General features: G+C 39.8%; 1 protein-coding gene across 2 annotated transcripts in view; it reads right to left on the bottom strand.

Moving 5' to 3' along the window:
• Nucleotides 1–1,792: 1,792 nt before the first annotated feature.
• Nucleotides 1,793–22,051, bottom strand: part of lgr4 (leucine-rich repeat containing G protein-coupled receptor 4) — an 86,677-nt gene continuing 66,418 nt past the window's right edge. The window contains exons 6-19 of one of the 2 annotated variants that reach the window (XM_073858967.1): nucleotides 17,894–18,109; nucleotides 16,584–16,655; nucleotides 15,284–15,352; nucleotides 14,788–14,859; nucleotides 14,612–14,683; nucleotides 11,047–11,115; nucleotides 10,828–10,899; nucleotides 10,175–10,240; nucleotides 10,002–10,073; nucleotides 6,948–7,019; nucleotides 6,559–6,684; nucleotides 6,193–6,305; nucleotides 5,523–5,575; nucleotides 1,793–5,409 (exon numbers count right to left, since the gene is read on the bottom strand). In XM_073858967.1, the coding sequence (XP_073715068.1) occupies nucleotides 4,021–5,409; nucleotides 5,523–5,575; nucleotides 6,193–6,305; nucleotides 6,559–6,684; nucleotides 6,948–7,019; nucleotides 10,002–10,073; nucleotides 10,175–10,240; nucleotides 10,828–10,899; nucleotides 11,047–11,115; nucleotides 14,612–14,683; nucleotides 14,788–14,859; nucleotides 15,284–15,352; nucleotides 16,584–16,655; nucleotides 17,894–18,109 (2,533 nt within the window). In that variant the 3' untranslated portion in view covers nucleotides 1,793–4,020. The remainder of the gene's footprint in view (nucleotides 5,410–5,522; nucleotides 5,576–6,192; nucleotides 6,306–6,558; nucleotides 6,685–6,947; nucleotides 7,020–10,001; nucleotides 10,074–10,174; nucleotides 10,241–10,827; nucleotides 10,900–11,046; nucleotides 11,116–14,611; nucleotides 14,684–14,787; nucleotides 14,860–15,283; nucleotides 15,353–16,583; nucleotides 16,656–17,893; nucleotides 18,110–22,051) is intronic. The other variant, XM_073858968.1, reaches the window with a different exon arrangement.

Here is a 22,051-nt window from a genome sequence, read left to right as displayed (position 1 = left end):
ATTTAAAGTGGCTGGACAGGTTAAGAGATCATTCACACAGTTAATAGTATTTGCACACCACATTAAATGTTGTAATATGTTTAACACTGAGGATACTAATATTTAATATCACTGAAAGGATAATGTTTAGTGATATAAAAAATGACATTTTAAGACTATACACTCTAAATAAATGATGGACAATGGGTTGCAATTTAACCTATATGCTGTTGTTTAAACTTATAAATGGGTCAAATATAAACATTTACTAGAATTAGTTAACCCAACAGCTGGATTTGTCACTTTTTGAGCCAATGCTGGTTTTAAAATAACCCAGTATTTTATTATTATTGAGTATAGTACAGTGGGGGCCGGTGACTTCTTTTTTCGAGTGAACCTATGACGTGTCTTGTCAAAATAAATGCCTGCTGCAGATGCGTCTAAAGGGTTTATGATAAAAGAGACGCTCGCGTTTGTCAGATACTCGCATAATTTCATGCGTAACCAGAGTTTACTGTTAAGTGCGTGTCTTGCGTGTATTTTGTGAACGTGAGCTTCTCTTTTATCATAAATGGTCTTGACGCGTGTGCAGCAGGCACTTATTTTGACAAAACACGTGATGCACATGGTTCACATGACGCAACAAACACATATTTTGAAAACACGAGCAACACACATGACACTCCCAACACATATTTTGAATTTGCGTCCATTGGAAGAGCAGTCACGAGCCGCCACTGGTGTAGTAGAAACAAAATCACACTGTGGTAAGCACACAATTGACTGTAATATTTGTTTTTCCTACTATGGAAGTCAATGGGTGCCATAACTGTGTCCTTACCATTATTAATCAAAAATATCTACTTTTGTGTTTAAAGGACAAGTTCGGTATTTTACACTTAAAGCCCTGTTTTCAGATTGTTTATGATGAAATAGAACGGTTTTGACTGAAATTTCGACATATGCGGCTGCCCCGTGAATTTTCGGTTTCTGTTGTATCAGCCCTCACCTTTACAATGGGTGTATAGGTGCACTGGAACAATCTTTCCTAAAATGCATTAAACTTTCGAAAGACGTGAAACTCACCGAGTGGTCAGGGGTGTTCACTGATATGCTCGCACAAAGATCACTGCAAAAGATGCTTTCCAACAGGTGTTTTAGCATTCGTTGTAAACTTGTGGACCTATTTTTCCAAACGCCTCACACCCGTATATTCTTCCATTGATAGCTTGAATAATAGACACTCCAGCCCAGTTGGTGGCGATAATCCGCCTTTGCCAATTGCAAGAATACAAACAAAGTTCCCGGCGGCGGAGTAATACCGTACCTCACAGCACATCTAATACAAGTCAATGGAGTTGGACAAAAACTACGATAAAACCTGTTGGAATGCGTCTTTTGCAGCGATTTTTGTGTGAGCATATCAGTGAACACCCCTGACCACTCGGTGAGTTTCACGTCTTTGTAAATGAAAGTTTAATGCATTTTAGGAAGAATTGTTTCAGTGCACCTATAAACCCATTATAGAGGTTTGAGGTGAAACAACAAACACCCAAAAATTCTTGGGGCAGCCGCATATGTCGAAATTTCAGTCAAAACCGTTCTATTTCATCATAAACAATCTGAAAACAGGGCTTTAAGTGTAAAATACCGAACTTGTCCTTTAACAGAAACAATATGAGGGTGAATAAACGGTGACAGAATTTTTTATTTTTGGCCGAACTATCCCTTTAAAGTCAACAAAAGGGGTTTCTATATTGTTTAAAAGCAAAACAACCAAGCCTCCCTCCAAAATAAAAACAAGGACAACTGCTCTCTTTAAAGCGAATCAGTTTATTTGGTTTACAAAAATGTCTGTATACAGTATGTCATTTTCTCCCGGTATAAACTAATGTGTGACTCATTCAGAGAGAACTAGATGTATTTACAGCGCAAGCAATCATACCAACAAATAAACACGAAAAGACGACCACATGTACTACTCACTACTGGCAGCCACTAAGGTTGAAGAGGTAGCTTCCACTGTTAGACAATGCATCCCATTTTTGATTAGATTAGTCCTATAAAAATAATTTACAACATACAGACATGTCTAATAGTCACACACACGTACAGTACAGAGCGCACACGCATACACGCACACATGCATAGACACATAATGATTTGGAATTCTGTCAGTTCTATTAGCTATGACCTGCAAGGCTTCTTTAAACTTGTCTGTTGATGCCAGAGCTTATACTGTATGACTGGCATTATGGCATCCACTTTGCAAACACGAGTAAAGTGTTGACATTCTGTATTAAAGGCAATCAAACACATTTCCTTTCACCTGAACTCTTGAACAAACATGGACCAAGGTGTAGAAGAGGAATCGTGATGATAAAATGTTACTGAACACAAAGACACACTTTGGTCTCCTTTCACTTTAACATAGAGTACAGATGATTTATTCAAATGAATGCTACTGTTTGGTGTAAAGTGTAGAGAAAAATGGCTTTTCGTGAGGAAGCTTAAGATTTCGATCAGCTTTAGTTTTTTTTTACCTAAAATGTAGCAGGTTTATTAAAGGAAAACACCACATTTTTTCAATATTTTACTATGTTCTTACCTCAACCCAGATAAATCAATACATACCTATATTTTGTCAATGCGTGCACTTTCAATCCCCGCACAGCGTGTCGTGAATGTGTTAGCATTTAGCCTAGCCCCATTCATTCCTTAGGATCCAAACAGGAATGAATTTAGAAGCCACCAAACACTTCCATGTTTTCCCTATTTAAAGACTGTTACATGACTAAGTATGGTGGCACAAAATAAAACTTTTGTTTTATTTTATAATCTAAATGCTAACACATCCACGAGGCGCCGCACAAAGATTAAAAGTGCACTCAATGAAAAAAGATAGGTATGTATTAATGAATCTAAGTTGAGGTAAAAACATAGCAAAATAAAACAGTTGTGTTTTCTTTTAAGACAGCTGATCCTATATCACTGATCCACGAAAATAAAAACCTTAATTTTTCTCTCTACCCAGTGTACAAAATACATATAAAAATAATCTAGTTTTTTCAGATCAGGAAAAGTAGCGAAAAGAAAAAAGGTGTAATTTGCCATTCATTCATCAAAGTGTTTAAAAATAAATTAGTAGAAAATTACTTGTGATTAAGAAAGAGCTCTGGTCGAAACATCCATTGTCAATGAAGAATATAAATTAAAGGTGATTTCTTTCCATAACAGCTAATAGCAGAGTATTGGCGTGGCATGGCTGACTTACTCTGTCTGGCAGCTGAAAGAGAGGACTGATTTTACGATCGCTTTCAAAATAAACATAAAAGGAAGGAATGTTTTTCAAATCTGACAGCGACCATTAACCATTAAAACGAGAACACAAGACATCGTGTACACAAATGGTTCTAGATTACATTCTCATTGGCATACTGGAACTCCAGCATGAGGAACATTGCTACATAAAATGGGATCCCCTGCCATAATCTGGATTTATGATGAACATGACAAGGAATAACAATCAACATTCCTAAAAACATTGATAAATGTCACATATATCCCTGCTTTATAATAAAAAGGACAGATGTTAAAAGAAACATTTTTTTTATCGCCCCCAAAACGACCAACAGACATACTTTATTCTCTACCAAACTAAAAGGCAGGCACTGGGAGATAAGATCATCATCTGTCAATCAGCCTTGGATGCCAGTGCAACCGAATTTGGCTGAAGGGGACAGAAAAAACGAAAACAAGTGTTGCTGTTTGCTGACAACATTTGGCTCAGAGCGTTTTTCTGTATTGTCAGATTCCCTTTTCATGGATTTAGGATTCAATCTATACTCACAAACACACTTTCCCACACACACACACAACTGTGAAAAGAGAGAAAGTGCTACTGGTCTGTTTGTGTCTTCATGGCTCTGTAGCCACGTGTACAGCCCCTCCTCGTTCTCTGTCCTTTCAGAGGCAGGGACACTCCACACCCTGGAGGACTCTGTGAGCAAGTGAGTGTGTGAGCGTTCGAGGCTTGGGTGCTCAGTCTGTCATGCGGGGCATGTTGTAAGAGTAGTGTACTAAAGGCAGGCCGCGGCTCTGACAGAAACAGGCCCGTCCGCACGCCTGCACCTGCTCCGAACTGTCCGACACGAAGGAATCGCCTTCGTCTCCGTATTCTGACTGGGCGGAAAGCGTCCCGCTGTCAGGCCAGTACCCCTCCGAGCTCAGGCACTGGGGTGCGTTTGCCATCAGGGCGGGGCAGCTGTGAGACTTCACTAAATGTCTACAGGCTGACGAAGAGGAGGAAGTAGATGAGGAAGATGTTCTGATGTGGAGGGCGGCATCGCAGTGTTCGCACATTCCCCCGGTGTCGCCGTGGAGCTTTGTGTACATTCCGCAGTCGTAACCCATATCGCCGGACAACCCCTCGCCATCGTCGGATCCGGCCAAGCCCCCTCCTACCGTTCCTTTGGTAACCCCTTTACCGACCCGCCTGCCGCAACCGCCCCCCCTTCCCCGACCCCTAAGACGAAGCCAGTCGTATCGAAAGGAGGGGCTGAAGCATACGTACAGCACGGGGTTCAGGCAGGCAGAAAGAGGAAAGAATATAAGTGTCACCGATTTGGCCATCTCTGGGCCGCCCACCGCATTACTGGTCCCGGCCAGCAGGGGAGCAAACGAGAAAGCCGCCACTGGACAGAAGAAGATGCAGTTGGTGAAGATAAGCCAGGCTATATGCCGCACAGACCCAGCCTGCTCGGGGTCAGCCAGCTGGGCCCGACCAAGCCTGCAGTATAGTCGTGTATAGACCACTGCGCTCAGCAAGTAGGCAAGTGTATTCATCAACACCAGCGCTACTGTGAACCCCAGGCCTGGGCCGGGACCTCCAGAAAACGGTAGGCAGAGGGGAGAGCCCATAGCTGATCCATGATACAGACTGAGGCAGGCGGCTGCAACGGATACCAGTCCCAGCAGGAGCGCGGCGATACCGAATCTCCTTCGTCCTTCCCTCCTCTCACCGCTGGACCTCAAAGCCCCCGCCTTTCCCATCAAAGTCCTCACGGCCAGGCAGCGCTCCACGGCAGCTAAAGTCAGCAGCAACACGGCCCACTCTGAGGAAAACACAGCGAGGAAGCCCACCATCTGACATCCTGCACCTGTTTCCCACCACACCCCGTATTCTGCAAAGGACCCCCAGGTGGCAGCATCCAGGAGCGTCAGCGATGCCACATAAACTCCTGTAAGCAAGTTCGCAGAGGCCAGGAGAGCAACCAGGAGGTGAGCTGGGGATAGACGGGAGGTGCGTGAAGAAAAGGTGGCTACGAGGACCAGGCAGTTGAAGAGCAGAGCCACCAGGCAGATAAACCACACGGTCAATCTGATCATCCAGCTACCCAACAAGTGTTGACAGGGTTTAAATGCCCCCGGAAGACAAAAACAAAGAAAAATAGCGTAGGAAGTTAATTCAATAATTTAGGCACAATGCTAATTACATAATGAAACAAAATAAGACAGAAACAAATGAGAGTGTATTTACCCGGTGAGGGTGAGCACTGCATAACCAGAGGAATCCTTTCCATCTCTTCCTCACCACCTAACACATATAGATATATATGCACGTCAACTATGTGAAACATTACGCCATGCACAAACACGCACACACAGCCAAACCACCTCATTCAATCACACGATGTTCTAACCAGACGCAACACATCAACATCCAGTGACGAGCAATATTTCTGCACAAAGTAAAAGCAAAACGGCTGCATGATGCATCAAAACCACAGTCAATCAATTTTAAAGCGTGGCCAAGTTCTCGATTTTACGCTCATTAGCTGTGCAGCTATTGTAAATGTTAACAAACAACACATAGAGTGGTTTGGATCTATACCAATTACGTAATAATTGTTTTTTTTTCTTTTTGATAACCCCTTGAAAGATTATGAAATATGAAATGTTCTCAACTTCCATAATCAATCTCTCTTTGGCTCATCCATGTCTGATGTTTAATGCACACTAGGAGCAGGGTTTTGGTCTGATGAAATCTCACTGTGGGAAGGAGACAATGCCGAAATAGAAACCACACAACCGAGAATACATAGGGTTGCCTGTTACAGCTGGTTAGGCCAGACGCTCAGCATTTATGGCTTGCCACTTTGTTGTGTTGTGCCTAGTCAGGATGCACGCTGAGCTCATTACAGTAAAAATTACTGAGCAAAGTCATACCGAATGCATTTCTCCTCTCATCATCCTCAGCAGGCTTGATCACACTGTCACACGCTACAAAAGCACAACACTGGTAGGCATACGGAACCGTTATAGACCTGCGGAAACAGAGCCAAAATGACTGAATCGAAACAGATACAGGAAAGCAAGTCTTACTTGATACATTTTTTTTATTTATGAAGGTTTCAATCAGAGAAAACGTCAAGGTCTCTCGGATTTCTTAAGTACAAAGTGTGATGGAAGGGGGGGGGGTTGTGCCATTATTCATACAAACTAAACTGGGACAAGAGAGCAACCGCAAGGAGCCGTAATCAGTCACGGCTCATAAGTAAAGCTGTGAAGAGCTCTAACCTGAGCTTAGGCAGACTCTTAGCCATCAGGCCGTTCCTCAGTTCCACGTTTCCACTCAGTTTGAGCTGGTTCAGTGCACTCAGTCCTGCTGTGGGAACGCTGGCTAGGGAGTTCAGACTTAGATCCCTAATGACACGATGGAAAAAAGCCAATTATATGCACGTACACACACACAAGCAAGCAAGCAAGCCCCGTATGGCTTTATTGGTTCATGTGAGGTGCTCAAACTGCACCTAAATACTTCATTAATTTAAATGATTAAACAGCAAATAAAAATGTATTAGTTTAAACCATTAAATTAAAATCACATTCAAATATATATGTTTTTTTGAAATGGTTGTTAATTCATGTATTAGATGCGCTACAGTGTTGTTAGACTGAAGACTCACAGGTTGGTGAGAGCGTTGAGTGAAAGAAATGCATCTCTGTGGATGAACTTGATCTGGTTTCTGCTCAGGTCTCTGTAGAGTGGTGAAAACAAACACATACACAGGATAAACATAATCTATACTGTACAGATGTCTCTGGGTAAGGATGCAGAATTTAGGGCAAGTCTCAGGTGAGTGCAACAGCTATAAACCATAGAGAGAACAGGATAACATGACAAATAATGTATTACTATTGAACATTGATTTTACCATGGGTAAGTAAAAACTCAGCGAAGGCAGAATACCGAACAATTTATTTTTATTTTTCATTTTCCTAATTATTTTGCCAATTTTCCCACCATTGCACAAGTAATGCTGCGTTTACACCAAACGCGGTAGAGGCGTGAAGCGCGAGTGATTTCAATGTTAAGTCAATGTGAAGAAGCATTGACGCGTGTCTGGAGGTTCCGCGAAGCGGAAGACGCGTTTCCGCCTCATTTGCACGTCTAGCTCGAGCGAAAGGCGCGAATTGAGCGCTGTGCGCGGTACGCACGAATGGTGCTTTTGTGCATTTTGTGTTTGACGCGAATTGCCGGCTGACGCCTGTGTTGAAAAATTCTAACTTTGCCGGAATTTCGCGCCGCGTTAACCAATCAGGAGCCTGCTTGCTCCTGTGTAGGCAGCCCCGCCCGGAGTCCCTCATTCAACCTGAAGAAATGCTTGATATTGTCAGTAAGCAGTCACCCGGAGCTATACGACACAAGTTCTTATTTCTATAGAGAAAGGAATAAAAAGGACCTCGCTTCGAAGAGTGTCAGTGAGGACATCGGGCAACCTGGTAAGTTGTAAAAGACATTTCACTTTTGAGTCACGTGACGTTTATCGACCTGCGCTGTTTATTTTCGCCCTATAGTAAGGTTACCAAATACAAACCGGTAACTCTCTCAACATCAGTCATCTTGATAACAGACAACCGCATAGCACTTGCCCCTCCCACAAGAAGCGGATTTTGCCTCTGACGCGCGTCAAATGCTTGTTTTCCACGCGTCTACTCCGCTCTACACGCGCGAATGCATTCAAACTGTTCAAGCGGCAAACTAGGCACAGTAGACGCGAATTACTTTTTTACTATATTTATGTCACATTATTTAACAATTAAATTTTTAACATTTCAGAAGACATTATAGGACCTTTTTACACCGGGTCACTTCTCTGATCGGAAAGCTGATTTGTTAAAACTGTTCCATGTACATTCGACCACATAAATTAATCTTGGCTAAACCGATATTAATCTGATCTTCTATTCCCGTAAAATGCAAATTACCGTATTTTCCACACTATAAGGCGTACCGAATTATAAGGCGCACCTTCATTTAATCACCTATTTTAGAACTGTTTTCATATATAGGGCGCACCGGATTATAGAAGATACTGCAGTCAAACATTTGACTGAGTTTGCTACTAGATGGACATCTAGATCTACTAGATGGAGCTGGGCAAAAGGGAATGTTAACAAAACAGTCAGATAAAGTCAAACTTTATTAAGCATTCTGACAACTCTGTTCACTCCTATGGTAACGTTGTTTAAATGTTAATGTGCATATTAACAATATCTCACAGCCTTGCTCAAAACGTGGACGGGAACTTTTCCCTAATTCAGTAAACACGTAGTTTTTACACGTAGTAAAAGAAAGGACAGTACCTGTGTTAACACATATTTTCACATATAAAAATGCAGCGCTTGATCCATATATAAGGCGCACCAGATTATAAGGCGCACTGTCGTTTTTTTGAGAAAATTAAAGGCTTTTAAGTGTGCCTTATAGTGCGGAAAACACGGTACCTAATCATTACTTTGCCTTAAGAAACTTGCAACAACTTATATAGCACTGTATGTTAAGCAGCGTACACGCGCCTGCGTGCACGGTTAACCACGAGCAAAGGGAGAGAGATGGCAGCAAGATTGACAGGACATGACAGAGGATACAGCTGTCTAACAAAAAGCTTATTGTTAATAAACAATTTATTTCTTGTTTAATATAAGCGTGTTTGTCATTGTAGGACTTTACTGGTTTTAGGAAGTTTTTATTACATACTGCTGATGCTCTTCGTCATTCTATGACATGAGATGAAGAGCTACAGTAAAGTCTCTGTTGTCTGTGCTTGTGCATTCATCAGAAAAAATACCCAACGCCGCTGCCGTGTCTTTCTCATAGGCTGCATGGTGTTCAGGATGTCTTGATTTTAAACGATAAATGAAACTTGTAGTGCTGCATGTTTTCGCGTCTTTCTCACACACTTTAAAATGTTTTTACCAACATGTTTGCTGCATTCGCGAGTCTCTCATTCTCCGCTGGTTACTATTTGATTGCATCATCAAAGACCTCATTATTCTGTAAAATTTATTCTGCCTTTTCACTTGTTCGGCCAAACACCGAAAATTAAATTTTTTTTGCTACTTTCGGCAAAATAATTTAATTTGCCGATCATTCGGTGCATCCCTAATCAAAATATCTTTTTTTGTGATTATCAATAAAAATTCATAAAAGTTTAGAACAACATGAGGATGAGAAAATGATGACAAAATGTACATTTTTGGGTAAACTATTGCTTTAAAACCTTCTTAACAATTGCCTAAGCTTATGGCTTCTTTAAAACATCTTAAACACCTATAGACAACTTTTTCAAAAAAGCAACTATTTGAAAAATACTTAGTAAATGATTGAAGTATCATTTGTTAATATTATTGACAAAATATGATTACATACAAAACAAAACTGTATAAATGTCCTTTAGGCAACAATTTCAATAGACATTTTCGTTTCAAATCATTCAGCCATTCTGGCTTTTACTTCTCACCTAATAAAATATTCTCACATCAATATTTCATGACTAATCATTTATTTAGTAAGTGCTGTAATAAGCGTTTTGTATTAAGCAGGCTAACGTACATTCATGTGGTCAATATTTAACAAAAATTACTTTCAAGGTCATACAAAACCATTCTGTCTAGGTTTATTTTATGATTATGACTAGCTGTCTATGACATTGACTGAATGTAAATGTGATACTTACAGCACTCTGAGGCTGGTCATGCCCTGAAAGGTGCCTCTGTCTATCTGCTCAATTTGGTTATGCTGTAGACTTCTGCAAAAGCAGACAATAAACAAAAACATTCATGCACCAAACTTTATTTGACTAAATCACGTCTGAACATCAAAATAAGATTGCATGGCCCTGCAACTCACATGTCTTGCAATCTAATGCAGCCCTGGAAGGATGGCAGGTCTTGGATTTCATTATAGGACAGATCTCTGTCGGAGAACACAAAACATGCTGAGAAACAGAGCTTATGAGGAACAGATGAAGTTTAGACAGGAACTAGAGGATCTGTGATGTGTTAAAGCAGTCAGTCTTCTGTCGCGCTCTCCTTTGGGAGGTCATTAGACATCACTTTAAAGCTTCCCCCCGCAGCTGTGCCTCTGTTGGGCCACGGGCCTGCGATGTGGATGATGTTTGACTGACACACCCTGTGTTTGCGCGTGATGGTGTGCGCGAAGCGAAAGAAAACTGTTTGGTTGTGACTGACATGTCGAGCGTATGTTTGTAGCCTAACTGACAGCTCAGCCTTGAAGGCTTTTCTGTGACCGTGTGAGCGTTCTGAGTGACGGCTAACCTTTGTGTGTTTAGGGACTTGTGACTGATGTTTAATTACGGACAGCTTGAGGCTGGCACATCACTGGGTGCTCATGGACATGTGACTGACATGTGTTGGGAACTGTTATGTCACCGTTTGATAGGTTTGTGTGTTTGATTACAAAGTAGCGGTTAGTTAAGTAAATTCTGAGTGTAGTAGACATAAGTGGAACTGTATTGTGTGGCACGTTCAGGTTTAACTTACAGTGTGCGTAATACCGTCAGGTCCTCACACAGGTCTGCTGGTATGCTCCTGATTTTAGTTCCTGTTAAAGTCCTGAAAAAATATGAAAGAAAATGTTTTTATATAAGCTATTTTGGAATTGATTGTCATTTCAGGACGTACTGTTGTTTCATAAACTGTTCATCAGCGATTGAATGATGATTTGATTATAACTGACACTGTACTTTGTGTTGAACTCACAGACTCTCTAGATTTACTGTTCCAGTCAGGCTGGGGAAATTCTGCATCATACTGGCACCACGCAGCATTCTGAAATATATGACATAACATAAAACTCTGTCATCATTTCCTTGATCAACTTCACTTTTATCTTTTGTGGTACCCCAAAAAATGGTTTAACAGAATGAGCTTTCATACAAAGGGGACACTCAAGCTACAAAAAAAGCATTTTGTTTATAATACCAGGGTTTTCATTCTAAGCCAGATGTCAAATTCCATGACTTTTCCATAACTTTTACTGACTAAAAAGCTGAATTTCCATGACCTAGAATGCAAGGAAAAAATCTTAAAAGCAGCCATGTTTCTATCACCATGATTTTATGCGCATTTTGAAGTATCGCATATAAAACCAGTGATAGAAAAGCCAAATTTTGATTAAAAATGTGCAAAAAAATGAGGTAGGTTTTCAATTTTTATGCAAATAATGGGAGATGGAAACGCATTTGCCAAATTAATTATGACTTGCCGAACATTAAACCCATGGGACTGCCCGTCTAGCTTGTTACACTGTTGTTGTCTTTACCATATATGGGGCTTGACGTCATCGCAATGTTTTTTTGATCTTGGCCCACTTCCATTCGGAAGTTCCAGCTAGCACTGGGGTTAGATTACTATGAATTACTATAGTCCTTTTAATACCGTTTACTGTAGAACATTTCCTATAGTATGGTTCAAAAACACTATAGTATTTACTAGAGTACTTTTACTACATTTTTCTGTGGTAATTTTACTATAATATACTATAGTATTTTTTAATTTGGGATTCCTTACTATCAAAAATGGTTTGCTCCCTAGTGGCCAGTCAGACAAAAAAGCTAAGTTGTTCATGAAAGCAGGACAACTCATTTCCTACCCTAAAGAAAAACAGGAGATGTAATGTTATACTCTTTCCTTATGACTCTTGGACGTGTCAAAAAAATAAACGAAAAAAATAACATGTTCCCTTATAAGGAAATAATCTGTGGATGAATGTTTGTTGGGAATTGTGCTGATGCTGCCTTGTTTTTTTTAGATCTTCAGGCGTTATGACATTTAAAGTCTCCGACAAAGTCTGTAGTCCCATTTAGCAACTGCCCATTTAAAGACCCTTTAAAGCTCTAAAAAGTCGGGTATTACTGGTGTGTTTTATGTCATATGTTAACCCAAGATCTTAAGTTTAAGCAAAACCCAGTCAAAAAATAAAAAACAACGACTTGGGGACCATGGAAACGGAAGTGCTAAAATGCTAAACTAGCTTCCGGGCTTTGCCTACATAAATACGACATCCCTGTGGCACTAATTTTAGTCCCTTCATGCTCATCAACTTGCAATCACTTAAAGCAACTTTATTTAAAAGGGAATGTCATGCAAACTTCCAGGTTGGCCTACAAAAATATGTCAACCCTGCGGCACTCTAACAACACACAAAGCGTCTGAAACAACACGATGAAAAAATTGTATAGAAAAATTACATTTTAATAAATGGAAGCTAAAATTCCACAATATTCCGAGAAAATATAAATTTCAATGTCCGGAATAGACCTTAGGGCTGTCACAATGATTAAATAATCGTTTGTTTTACCTCATGATTTCAGATCACCGCAATGATTGCATTTCTCTCTAAAAAACACAAGGGAGCTGCAGCACCTGTATAAACGAAACAGTATCTAATGGCGCTCCTTGACTGACAGTGCAACGCGATACATTGCAAAGCCATTTAATACAATGGAAAAAACGCATTTAAAGAAATGCTGCAAAACTTACAAAACATACATTTCTAAAACAGCAATTTCAAATTTAGGGATTTGTTTTTCAGTTTTTGAAAAGATATATTCATTAAATAATTACTTTTAAATAAGTGTTATGTGTATTGATATTTACTGCCAGGTAAACCTTGCAAAAGATTTAATTTAAATAATCACAACAATGTGTGAAAATTATTTCATGAACTAACAAAAAAAAAAATCAATGAGAATTAAACATCGAAGCCCTAAAACAGGCAATTAATTGTCTTAATCTTCACAATTTATAAGACAATTAACCGTCAGCCAAATTTCATAATTGTGACAGCCCTAATAGACCTTTTAAAATTCCACGATATTCCAGAAATTCCATGACCTGTGGGGACCGTGTAATACATATCGTTATTACACGGCGCTATGGAATGCTTGATTCTGATTGGTCAGTTGAGACATTTGCAGGTTCGTTCTTTTCAAATAATAACCGCTTCAAAATAATAACGCATAGCCGGACTACTTGCACGAGTAAAATCGCTCCGCGCCAATAAAGATCAATAAAGATTACTGTCTGTCTGGCGCCATCTTGTGACAAACACTCGACAACCACGACAAGACACAGACAGCTTACTGAGACTGAACTTGACAAAATAGAGCATGACAGCTACGAAGCCAACACACAAAAAAATACAGAATGGGCATTAAAACTTCTCAAAGACTGGCTAAAAGAGAAAAAATGGAGACAGTATGAAGCAGAGGATCTTAATAAGGTATTACGATCATTTTATGCATCTGTGCAAAGTTTCGCGGAAGGATAAAAATGTTAATTTAAAACAAATATGCCAATAAAATGTTTCAAATTCATATTCATGTCCAGTTTTTTTCTTATGTGGCAAGTAGCCGTGTAATAAGCGGGATAATGTAGAGGCAGCCGGTAGTTATTGGGAAATAAGCCCCTTCAGTGTGATACAAGACCCTCCGCTTCGCGTCGGGTCCTGATCACACTGTCGGGGCTTATTTCCCAATAACTACCGGCTGCCTCTACATTATCCCTTACTTAAAATGTATAGACCCTTTTACTGTTTGTATACAATGATGACGTGGCAGCGTATGCGCGCGCATTTTGGCAACGGAAGCATAACAAGAATCAGCAGTGAAGCAACACAGACAGAGAAAGTTATTTTAAAAAGTATGTATATATGTACATTCATGTAAAAGTATATATGTATATTAGAATATTATATTAGTGCAACCAAACACAACAACCAGACATTTTGAGGCTGGGAAACTGTTTTAATAAACTTTCTGAGTTGCTTACACGTTAGAACCAATGGGGAATAACACCACTTCTGTTGCCTAAATGCGAGCGCAGGCTATTTGATCACGTGGGCTGTAAAAGGGTCTATGATATTCACTGATAATATTCCCCTCTGTTTTCTCCTAGTCAGCATATTTAAATAGGGCATGGCACATCTGATTGACACATTAATGGTGTTTAGCATGAATGATGTCAAACCTGTAGCAATTCACATGCCATATTTAAATCTGAATGCGAGCGTATGGTTTTAAGAAGCCTCATAGTTCATAAGACATATTAACAACTTTTATGATACTTTCAGAGCTTTAATGCCTTCCTTTGTCCCCGTTTACTTACATTGTATAGAAAACAATAAAAAACTTTCAATTTCAGGTGAACTATTCCTTTAAAGTGTAATAACATGCTGGAGGTAAACACACCGCTGTACTGTAAGTGACTGACATGTTAAAGCTTAGTAATTAGCTTAGTTCAAGAACATAATGGTTTTGCTTACAAAGAGTGCAGGTCTGACAGGTTTTGGAAAGCAGTAGTTCCCACGAAGGAGAGTGGGTTGTCGAATAGATGGCTGTGGAGACAGAAACAATAGATCGGATGTTTATAGCCAATAGAAAATTACAAGATTTTCATGTTTGTGTGTTCAATGATGAGGGAGGGTCAGGGTTTGCTTACATTGTACGTAGCAGTGGATTCCTACGAAAGGCTCCCTCGGGGATGGATGCAATGTTATTGCTGTGAAATCCACTGGCAAACAGGGAGGAAAGAAAATTATTCGGAAATCAGAAAGTAGCTCGGTGAGATAGGCAACCTGAAGTATTCTCCCTCAGGATTTAACGCTGGCTTACATTACTGCTCACGTTAAACAGTTCTACATCTCAACACTAGATGGCCTCTTGGTACAAGTGATTTGTTTTAATTCACCGCATATGAATGGAAAGCTCTGTGTCTGGATTACAAGACACAATGGTGAGAAAAGGACCCATACCTGTTAGTGACTTGTAGAAAGACTGCAAATCAGTTTGTAACTTTTTTGTGAGCTCTGTGTTTAGAAATCACCATTTTAAAACAATGATTCACATCAATAACTAACCCCAAAATGAATGGCCGAAGGGGAAACTATATGGCAGTGACTATAAATGAGCGCATGTGCGTGTTAGTAGATACTCACAGTTCTTTCAGCTTTGGAAGGTTCTGAATGGCCTCTGGGAAGGTCTTCAGATTGTTGAAGTTTAGATCCCTAAAAGGACACAGAGTAGACAAAATTTATTCATATTAGGCTAAAACGTCCCTTGTGTGAGCTTAGCTACACTCGAGCAAAACCACTTTACTTCCCTTAATACAACAAAATGTTATTGTCCTTGGTTATACCAGAATAATGTTTCATTCCTAAGGGGGCCATCTCTGTTTTATAACTCCACTTTTAAACAAAAAGTCTAATCATTGAATCTATTTAGAAATCTCAGGAAGGACAACTGATTTTCTGGTTTATTGTTTGCCTCAACCGCCACACGATACAGCTTGGCATTATAATACCCCTCTACCCAAATGCCCCTGTCCCGCTCTCCTCCCCAGGGGCACAGGACGTTGGCGTGCCCTCATCCTGTCCTAATTATGGTCGGAGTAAGTAAATAAAGTAGAGTCAGCGATGGCTATCTGCCTTCCCCTTCCCCTCGTCTCTTCCTCCCTGACGCGGTGGATGCTTGCTAAACGAACTGTGGTAAGTGGAGAGAAAGAATGAAGGCAATAAGGTAAAGCCGAGGGTCTTAAAAAGACTCTTTGTTCGTTATCGGTATACAGTAAATGCTGATTAACTGAGTTCAAGCGAATCGGTAATGACCCATTACAGTTGCCTGACTCAATAAAGGCTGATCTCTACCCGAATTATAATACTTAAAACATGTGGTCTATCAGTGCCTGAATCCAATAAACCTTAATAATACAGACATTCAATCCATTAACTTTAAGCAACTGGCAAACATTCAATGTGTCAAAGAGGGACCGAGTCGAGTTTACATAGAGTTACAAACTGTTTAAAATGGAGCTAAATAATACAGACATTGGAGTTCTGGGATTAAACATCAAAACTTTGGGGGTCTCTTGCCCATGCACATTTTTAGCTTAAGTGTGCAATTTTATGTTTTATACTGTACCAGTATTCAAATACAGTACGGTCTATTATTTGTGCTCCTAGGACTTGCAGAAGAGGGCGCTAGCACAGCAGATACTGACATCCAGAATCACCACTGTACTTGTGCCCACAAAGAATTGATTCAGAGTGGGAAAGTTTCCATATTATCTTGTAATTCGCTATTTAACAGGCATGAAATGAGCTAAAGATTGCTAAAACAAATGCAAGACTCATGCTATTGATGTTAGATCCACTGCATCAGTTGTAAATGTACCGTTACATTCTGTTTAATGACAGGAAGTGTGATTTTACATGTGTATATGTGTGAAGGAAAACTCACAATGTCTCTAGATTGTCGAGTCCATTAAAGCAGTTCTTCCCAATTTCCTGGATCCGATTATTGTGTAGATGCCTGAATGACATGGACAAATACGAATACATATTATCACTTTAAAGGGGATATATCATAATGTTAAAATTGGGTCCCCAGTGCTTCCCTCAACTGAAATCGATCAACCCAGTATCATAGTTTTGGTAACCATTCTCTGCAAGCATGTGAAAAAATAGGTAATTGGAATTTGTCTCCCCTTATGATGTCAGAAGGGGATAATACCGGCCCTTAATCTGCACTGTCTAACCACAGCACTACCATTTAGTGCAGAGATCAGCTCATTTGCATTTTAAAGGACACACCCAAAACGGCACATTTTTGCTCACCCCTACAAAGCGGCAATTTTAACATGCTATATAAATTATCTATATGGTATTTAAGCTAAAACTTCACATATGTACTCTGGGGACACCAAAGATTTATTTGACATCTTTAAAAAGTCTTGGAAAATGTCCCCTTTAAATAGCATCATGCATCCTGTTCTTGTGTGCAAATACAATCATTTTATTAAGCAAAAAGATATCATGCATTTGTGATCCATCTGAATGTTTTTGTTAGCTATTGAGTGAGTTCATAACTACATGCAACAACAGAACAATTGTGGATTGTAGTGAATACATCCGACAGGTATAAAATGTGTAAACTCATATGATCTATTCAGAACTAACCGACCAATCCATTACTTTTAAGATGACACAGGATGTCTATTTTTCCGAAATGTTCCAGTCACTGACAGATGCACTTCAACACCAACGCAAACATTTTGTATCTCTGAACGGATAACTCATCAGCCGCCCGCATGAGCACTTTGCCGCACAGGTTTGTGTGTTTGTTCAGCCTACTTAACAGATTAATTGGCCTCTACTCCTTAAACAAATATTTTCCATCAGCAGGAATGTAATTGGTAAATCAGACCCACAGCGAAGCTTCCAGAAGAGAGGCTTATAGCCTCTGTGTGACTTTGCAAGACACAAGGGTCCATTTTGCTTCCCCTGTTTCCGTCTCCAAAATCCTCCATGCACACCACTGTTTACCTGTGTGTGTACTTAACCATGTGCAAGTTTATATCCATGACGGTTTTATGAGCAGGCAAGAACCGCAGTTAGTGTAGCGCATTGATCGATTTAACTGATGTGTGGTAAAAAGCAACAGGGTGGGGTACGTTTATCAATGTGATGAATTCCTCTAGTGTGTGTAACCTCATTTACTCGAGTTCAAAACAGCACTGAATATTTCTATAAAACTTGTATGGCACTCACAACACGACCAAGCTGGAGAGGTTGGCGAAGGCGTTGTCTGGTATCCGTGCGATCCGGTTGAGAGCCAGCGTCAGGGCCTGCAGGTTGCTCTGGTGCTTCAGGGGGCCGACGGGGACCTCTGTCAGGCTGTTGTCATCCAGCCAAAGATGCCTGAGCTGTTGGAGACCCTCGAAACTGTCCTCAGGCACAGACGTAATGTGGTTAGCGTCCAACCGCCTGCGGAGAAAATACAACGAGATTGACTAAACATGCGTGAGCTGCATGATGACGTGTTACAGAGCGTAGACAGACAAGTGAGAGATTGAGCTGAAAACGCTTGTCCTTATCAAAACACAACCTTCAACATGCACGCCACCAGGAAGTGAGCGCATAATAGCGGGGTGTCAAGTAGGCGCTAAAACATCAGTTAGCACTCAGACTCCAAGCACAGTGCTGGTAAAGAAACACAAGCCTTTTCCATGATCTCACTACACTGGCCTCTCTTTTCAAACAGCCCAGGTGGGAGCCCTGGACTCACTCAGGCGCCCCTTCACTGGGATTAGGAGAGAATGGGACCACACGTTGCAGGTCCCCCGAGGGCTCGTGACCGAGGCTAACGGTGCTGTGTCAAATACTGTAGATACTTCAGAGATATGATATATAGTATCTATATATTTCTCAACCAATGTTTGTTTGTCTAAGAGAGACATGTAATGATAAGCCAATGGAGGTAAAGGGATAGTTTACCCAAAAATTAAAATTACGTTATTATGTACTCACCCTCAACCTATTTGACTTTTTTATTATGTTGAACACGAAAGATTATATTTTAATCATAGATGGTAAACACAGAGTTGACAGAACCCATTGACTTCCATAGTATTTGTTTATCCTACTATAATAGTCAGTTAATGGGTACTGTCAAGTGTGTGCTTACCCACATTTATTAAAATATCTTATTTTGTGTTCAACAGAATAAAAAAACTCATACAGGTCGAGGGTGAGTAAATAACGACAGAATTTGTGTTATTCCTTTATGTTTTCTCACTATTGAAGAGTTAACTTGTCAATTTAAAGGAAACAATTCCCTGCCAATGCCGAGTATTTCCAGCTTTTCGCAATACCGCTATTATCCACCAGGTGGATATTCCGCAACTTATACAACCTGGAAGTATTGCCCTAGGGCAAACAGCTGTATGTCTGTGTATGTTTTAAGAATCGCTCTGAATCTGATCTCTATCAAAAGTCCTTCACAAAAATGGAATTATCTCAGCTTTTTGCTCAAAATTTGGTGAAATATATATATATAAAACACTGGCGGGAAAAGAGTTAACAAAGATTTTCACTTGAACCTTGGTCAGTTTCTATAGGTCAAGAGACTATAGTATAACATATATGCTGTGTTGGATACTTGTACATTTGTGGAGATTGACAGTCTGATTGTTGTCGGTAAAAAAGCAATGAGAACTTTTTCTTTTTATGTTTGACAGAAGAGATTCGAACAGGTTTGGAAAAATGTAAGCATAAATAAATGGCATCTATTATTAAGGCACTGAGATCTAAAATGAGACACTGATTTCTTACCACAGGAGCCAATCAGAAGGAGGAAGGGTTTGATGGGTAATAATGGTGGGGTGGTGACTTCCTGTTTATGAATGGCTGACAGGCTATTCTCTACTCCCCCTCCCCAGAAAATTATATAATTAAAAGCAAAAGTGGGCAAAAACATACACACACTATGTTCCAAAATCTAGTGTGCTGCATTGCTGTCTACTACCTTCATAGTAGCCTCATACGCAGCTACAATTTGCGAATAATTTTGCTATAAACTAATGATACATTTGTGCTATCAAAAGCACAAATCCATAACACAAACACACATATTGTGCAAAACAGAATATTTGAAGAGTTTGGTTGCAAAACACAATAAACACCATTTTTAAAAATAAATTAGTTACCACCAAAATCAGTATTGTATCAGGTCAGTATTAAAAAGTTAATTCTTCATTTTACGCAAAATCCGATATCCGTCGTGTTATTCTGTCATCTTTTCTCCCTAGTTTCCCAAAATGCGTTAAACGCCACTCCTCCTTCTCTGCAGAATGCAATAAATCCGCTCAACCAATCACAGCGCACCATTCCATGCATCGTAAACAACAATGGCGGCGCTTTGAATACACACAGAATCCTAGTTTTTCGCATCTACTTTGTACTTCGTGATCAACAAACAAAAACAAAATAAAAATTTTGATGGCATTGTGGTGGTTTTCTGTGGCGGGGAAGAAACATACACCATAAAAAAATCGAATAATTTACGTAAGAAGCACTCGGGCGAAGCAAAAATGCCGGCTGTTGTTTGTTCTCACACGACAGCATCAAGCTTCTGTCATGCTAACACATTGACCCAACGGGATCTTATGAAAAACTTTCCATTATTTTACTCGAAGAAATCAACGAAAATTAAGCATGACCAAAACAATCAAAAAAAGTTCAGCGACGACGTCCCAAGTATGACAGTTTTTATAATAAATATTTAAAAATCTAATTATAGATTTGAATTTTTAATGTTATTATAACCTAAAGATGCTATAGTTTGTAACAGAAAATAGTGGTTTTCATCTTTCAACTTTCTTGGTTCAGAAAACACATTTTTACAGAAATTAGTCAAAATAATTAGATTTATTGCGTTTTGGAAGCAAACTCTTCGTGGCGGTTTCCCGGACAGGGATTAGACTAGTCCTAGACTAAAACATTTTTAAGAGCTGTCCAAACTGAAAACAACTTGCACTGACATATCTTAAAATACATCAGTGCCCTTTGTTTTGCCTCAAAATGCACACAGGTAATGTTTTTAGTAAGGCATGTTTGTTAAAACCAGATATATTTCCTAATTAATATAAGGCCTAGTCCTGGATTAAGATAATCCCTGTCCGGGAAACCACCCCTTCATTTATAGCACTCACTTTGTCATCTAGGATTTTTTGCACTAACTTTTCCGCAATGAATTATGGGATTGCCTTTATCCATTAAAATATGAAGAGTTTCGTTGCAAAACGAGATAAATCCATTTTTTTTACATTTTTGTCAAAACATGTTTATTATTATGTTATCATGTTATTATTTTGTTTTATGGTCCAACTTAGCTGTATTTTTTAAGTTATGAAGGTTTAAATCAAAACAAAACAACTGCAGTTGCATTGATATTAATTGGAATGCATAACCAAAAAAACGAGATTTCTGAACAATTAAAAAAACAGTGGTTATCTCGTTTTGCAACGAAACTCTTCATATATAGGACATGTGATTACAGGACCACCCTTATGATGCCCACATACTGTAGGCAACTTGCTAGGTTAAGGAACAGTAACACGCACTGAAACAACAAGGCAGGGAGCTTATACAAGCCGGTGTAATGATACTATATGGCTCTAGCAAATGAAAATATAAACACAGCTCATATTTGTTCACAATAGACCTGCCTGGGAGAGTATATATACAGTTTACTTTGAGCTTAGCCTCACTTTTTAAATAAACTTTAACCAACCTGTTCTCCTGACGCTTTATGGGAAAGGAGAACTGAAGACCGCACATTCTCTAAACCACCAATAGCGAGTGAAAACAAGTTTTCTGCATGTGTATACAGTTCTCCTGTTTTTTGTGCGATTCTTCAGGAGAACTTCAGCACTGCGAGGCATTTGTGAAGTAAACTGGGAGATCATCTGAAGTGACGTGTGCTTTGGATATGAACCCTGGCTCACTTGCGGCTTTGGAACAACTCGGAACGTCTAATTTCCAGCTAGACACGGAGCAGTCTACACAAACATCAGCCTCACACAATAGGTATGACGTGGGGACAGTGAAGGAGAAGTCAACTTTAATGAATGAATAGATTGAATGACATGACATGGCGCTCGCAGTTTTATTCGAAAAGGGATGAAATTGTGAATTGACTCTATTCAGGAGTCGACTCAGGTGGCTCTGATCTAGGGAGATATGATCTGTGCGTGCCGCTTGTTTTCAGTTTGCAGATCTGGGCATGCCCACATCAGCCACTGCCAAAGTTGAGCTCACACTTCCAAAGACATATAGATCATATAGTGCAGAGACTGACATTCAAATGACAAATGCTTGGGTGGCACAGAAGACAGCAAGTGAGAGAGAGAGAGAGAGAGAGAGAGA

Source organism: Misgurnus anguillicaudatus, chromosome 21 (genome assembly GCF_027580225.2).
Source record: "Misgurnus anguillicaudatus chromosome 21, ASM2758022v2, whole genome shotgun sequence".
In the NCBI taxonomy this organism is placed as follows: Eukaryota; Metazoa; Chordata; class Actinopteri; order Cypriniformes; family Cobitidae; genus Misgurnus; species Misgurnus anguillicaudatus.
This window is presented reverse-complemented; position numbering and strand designations above follow the sequence as displayed.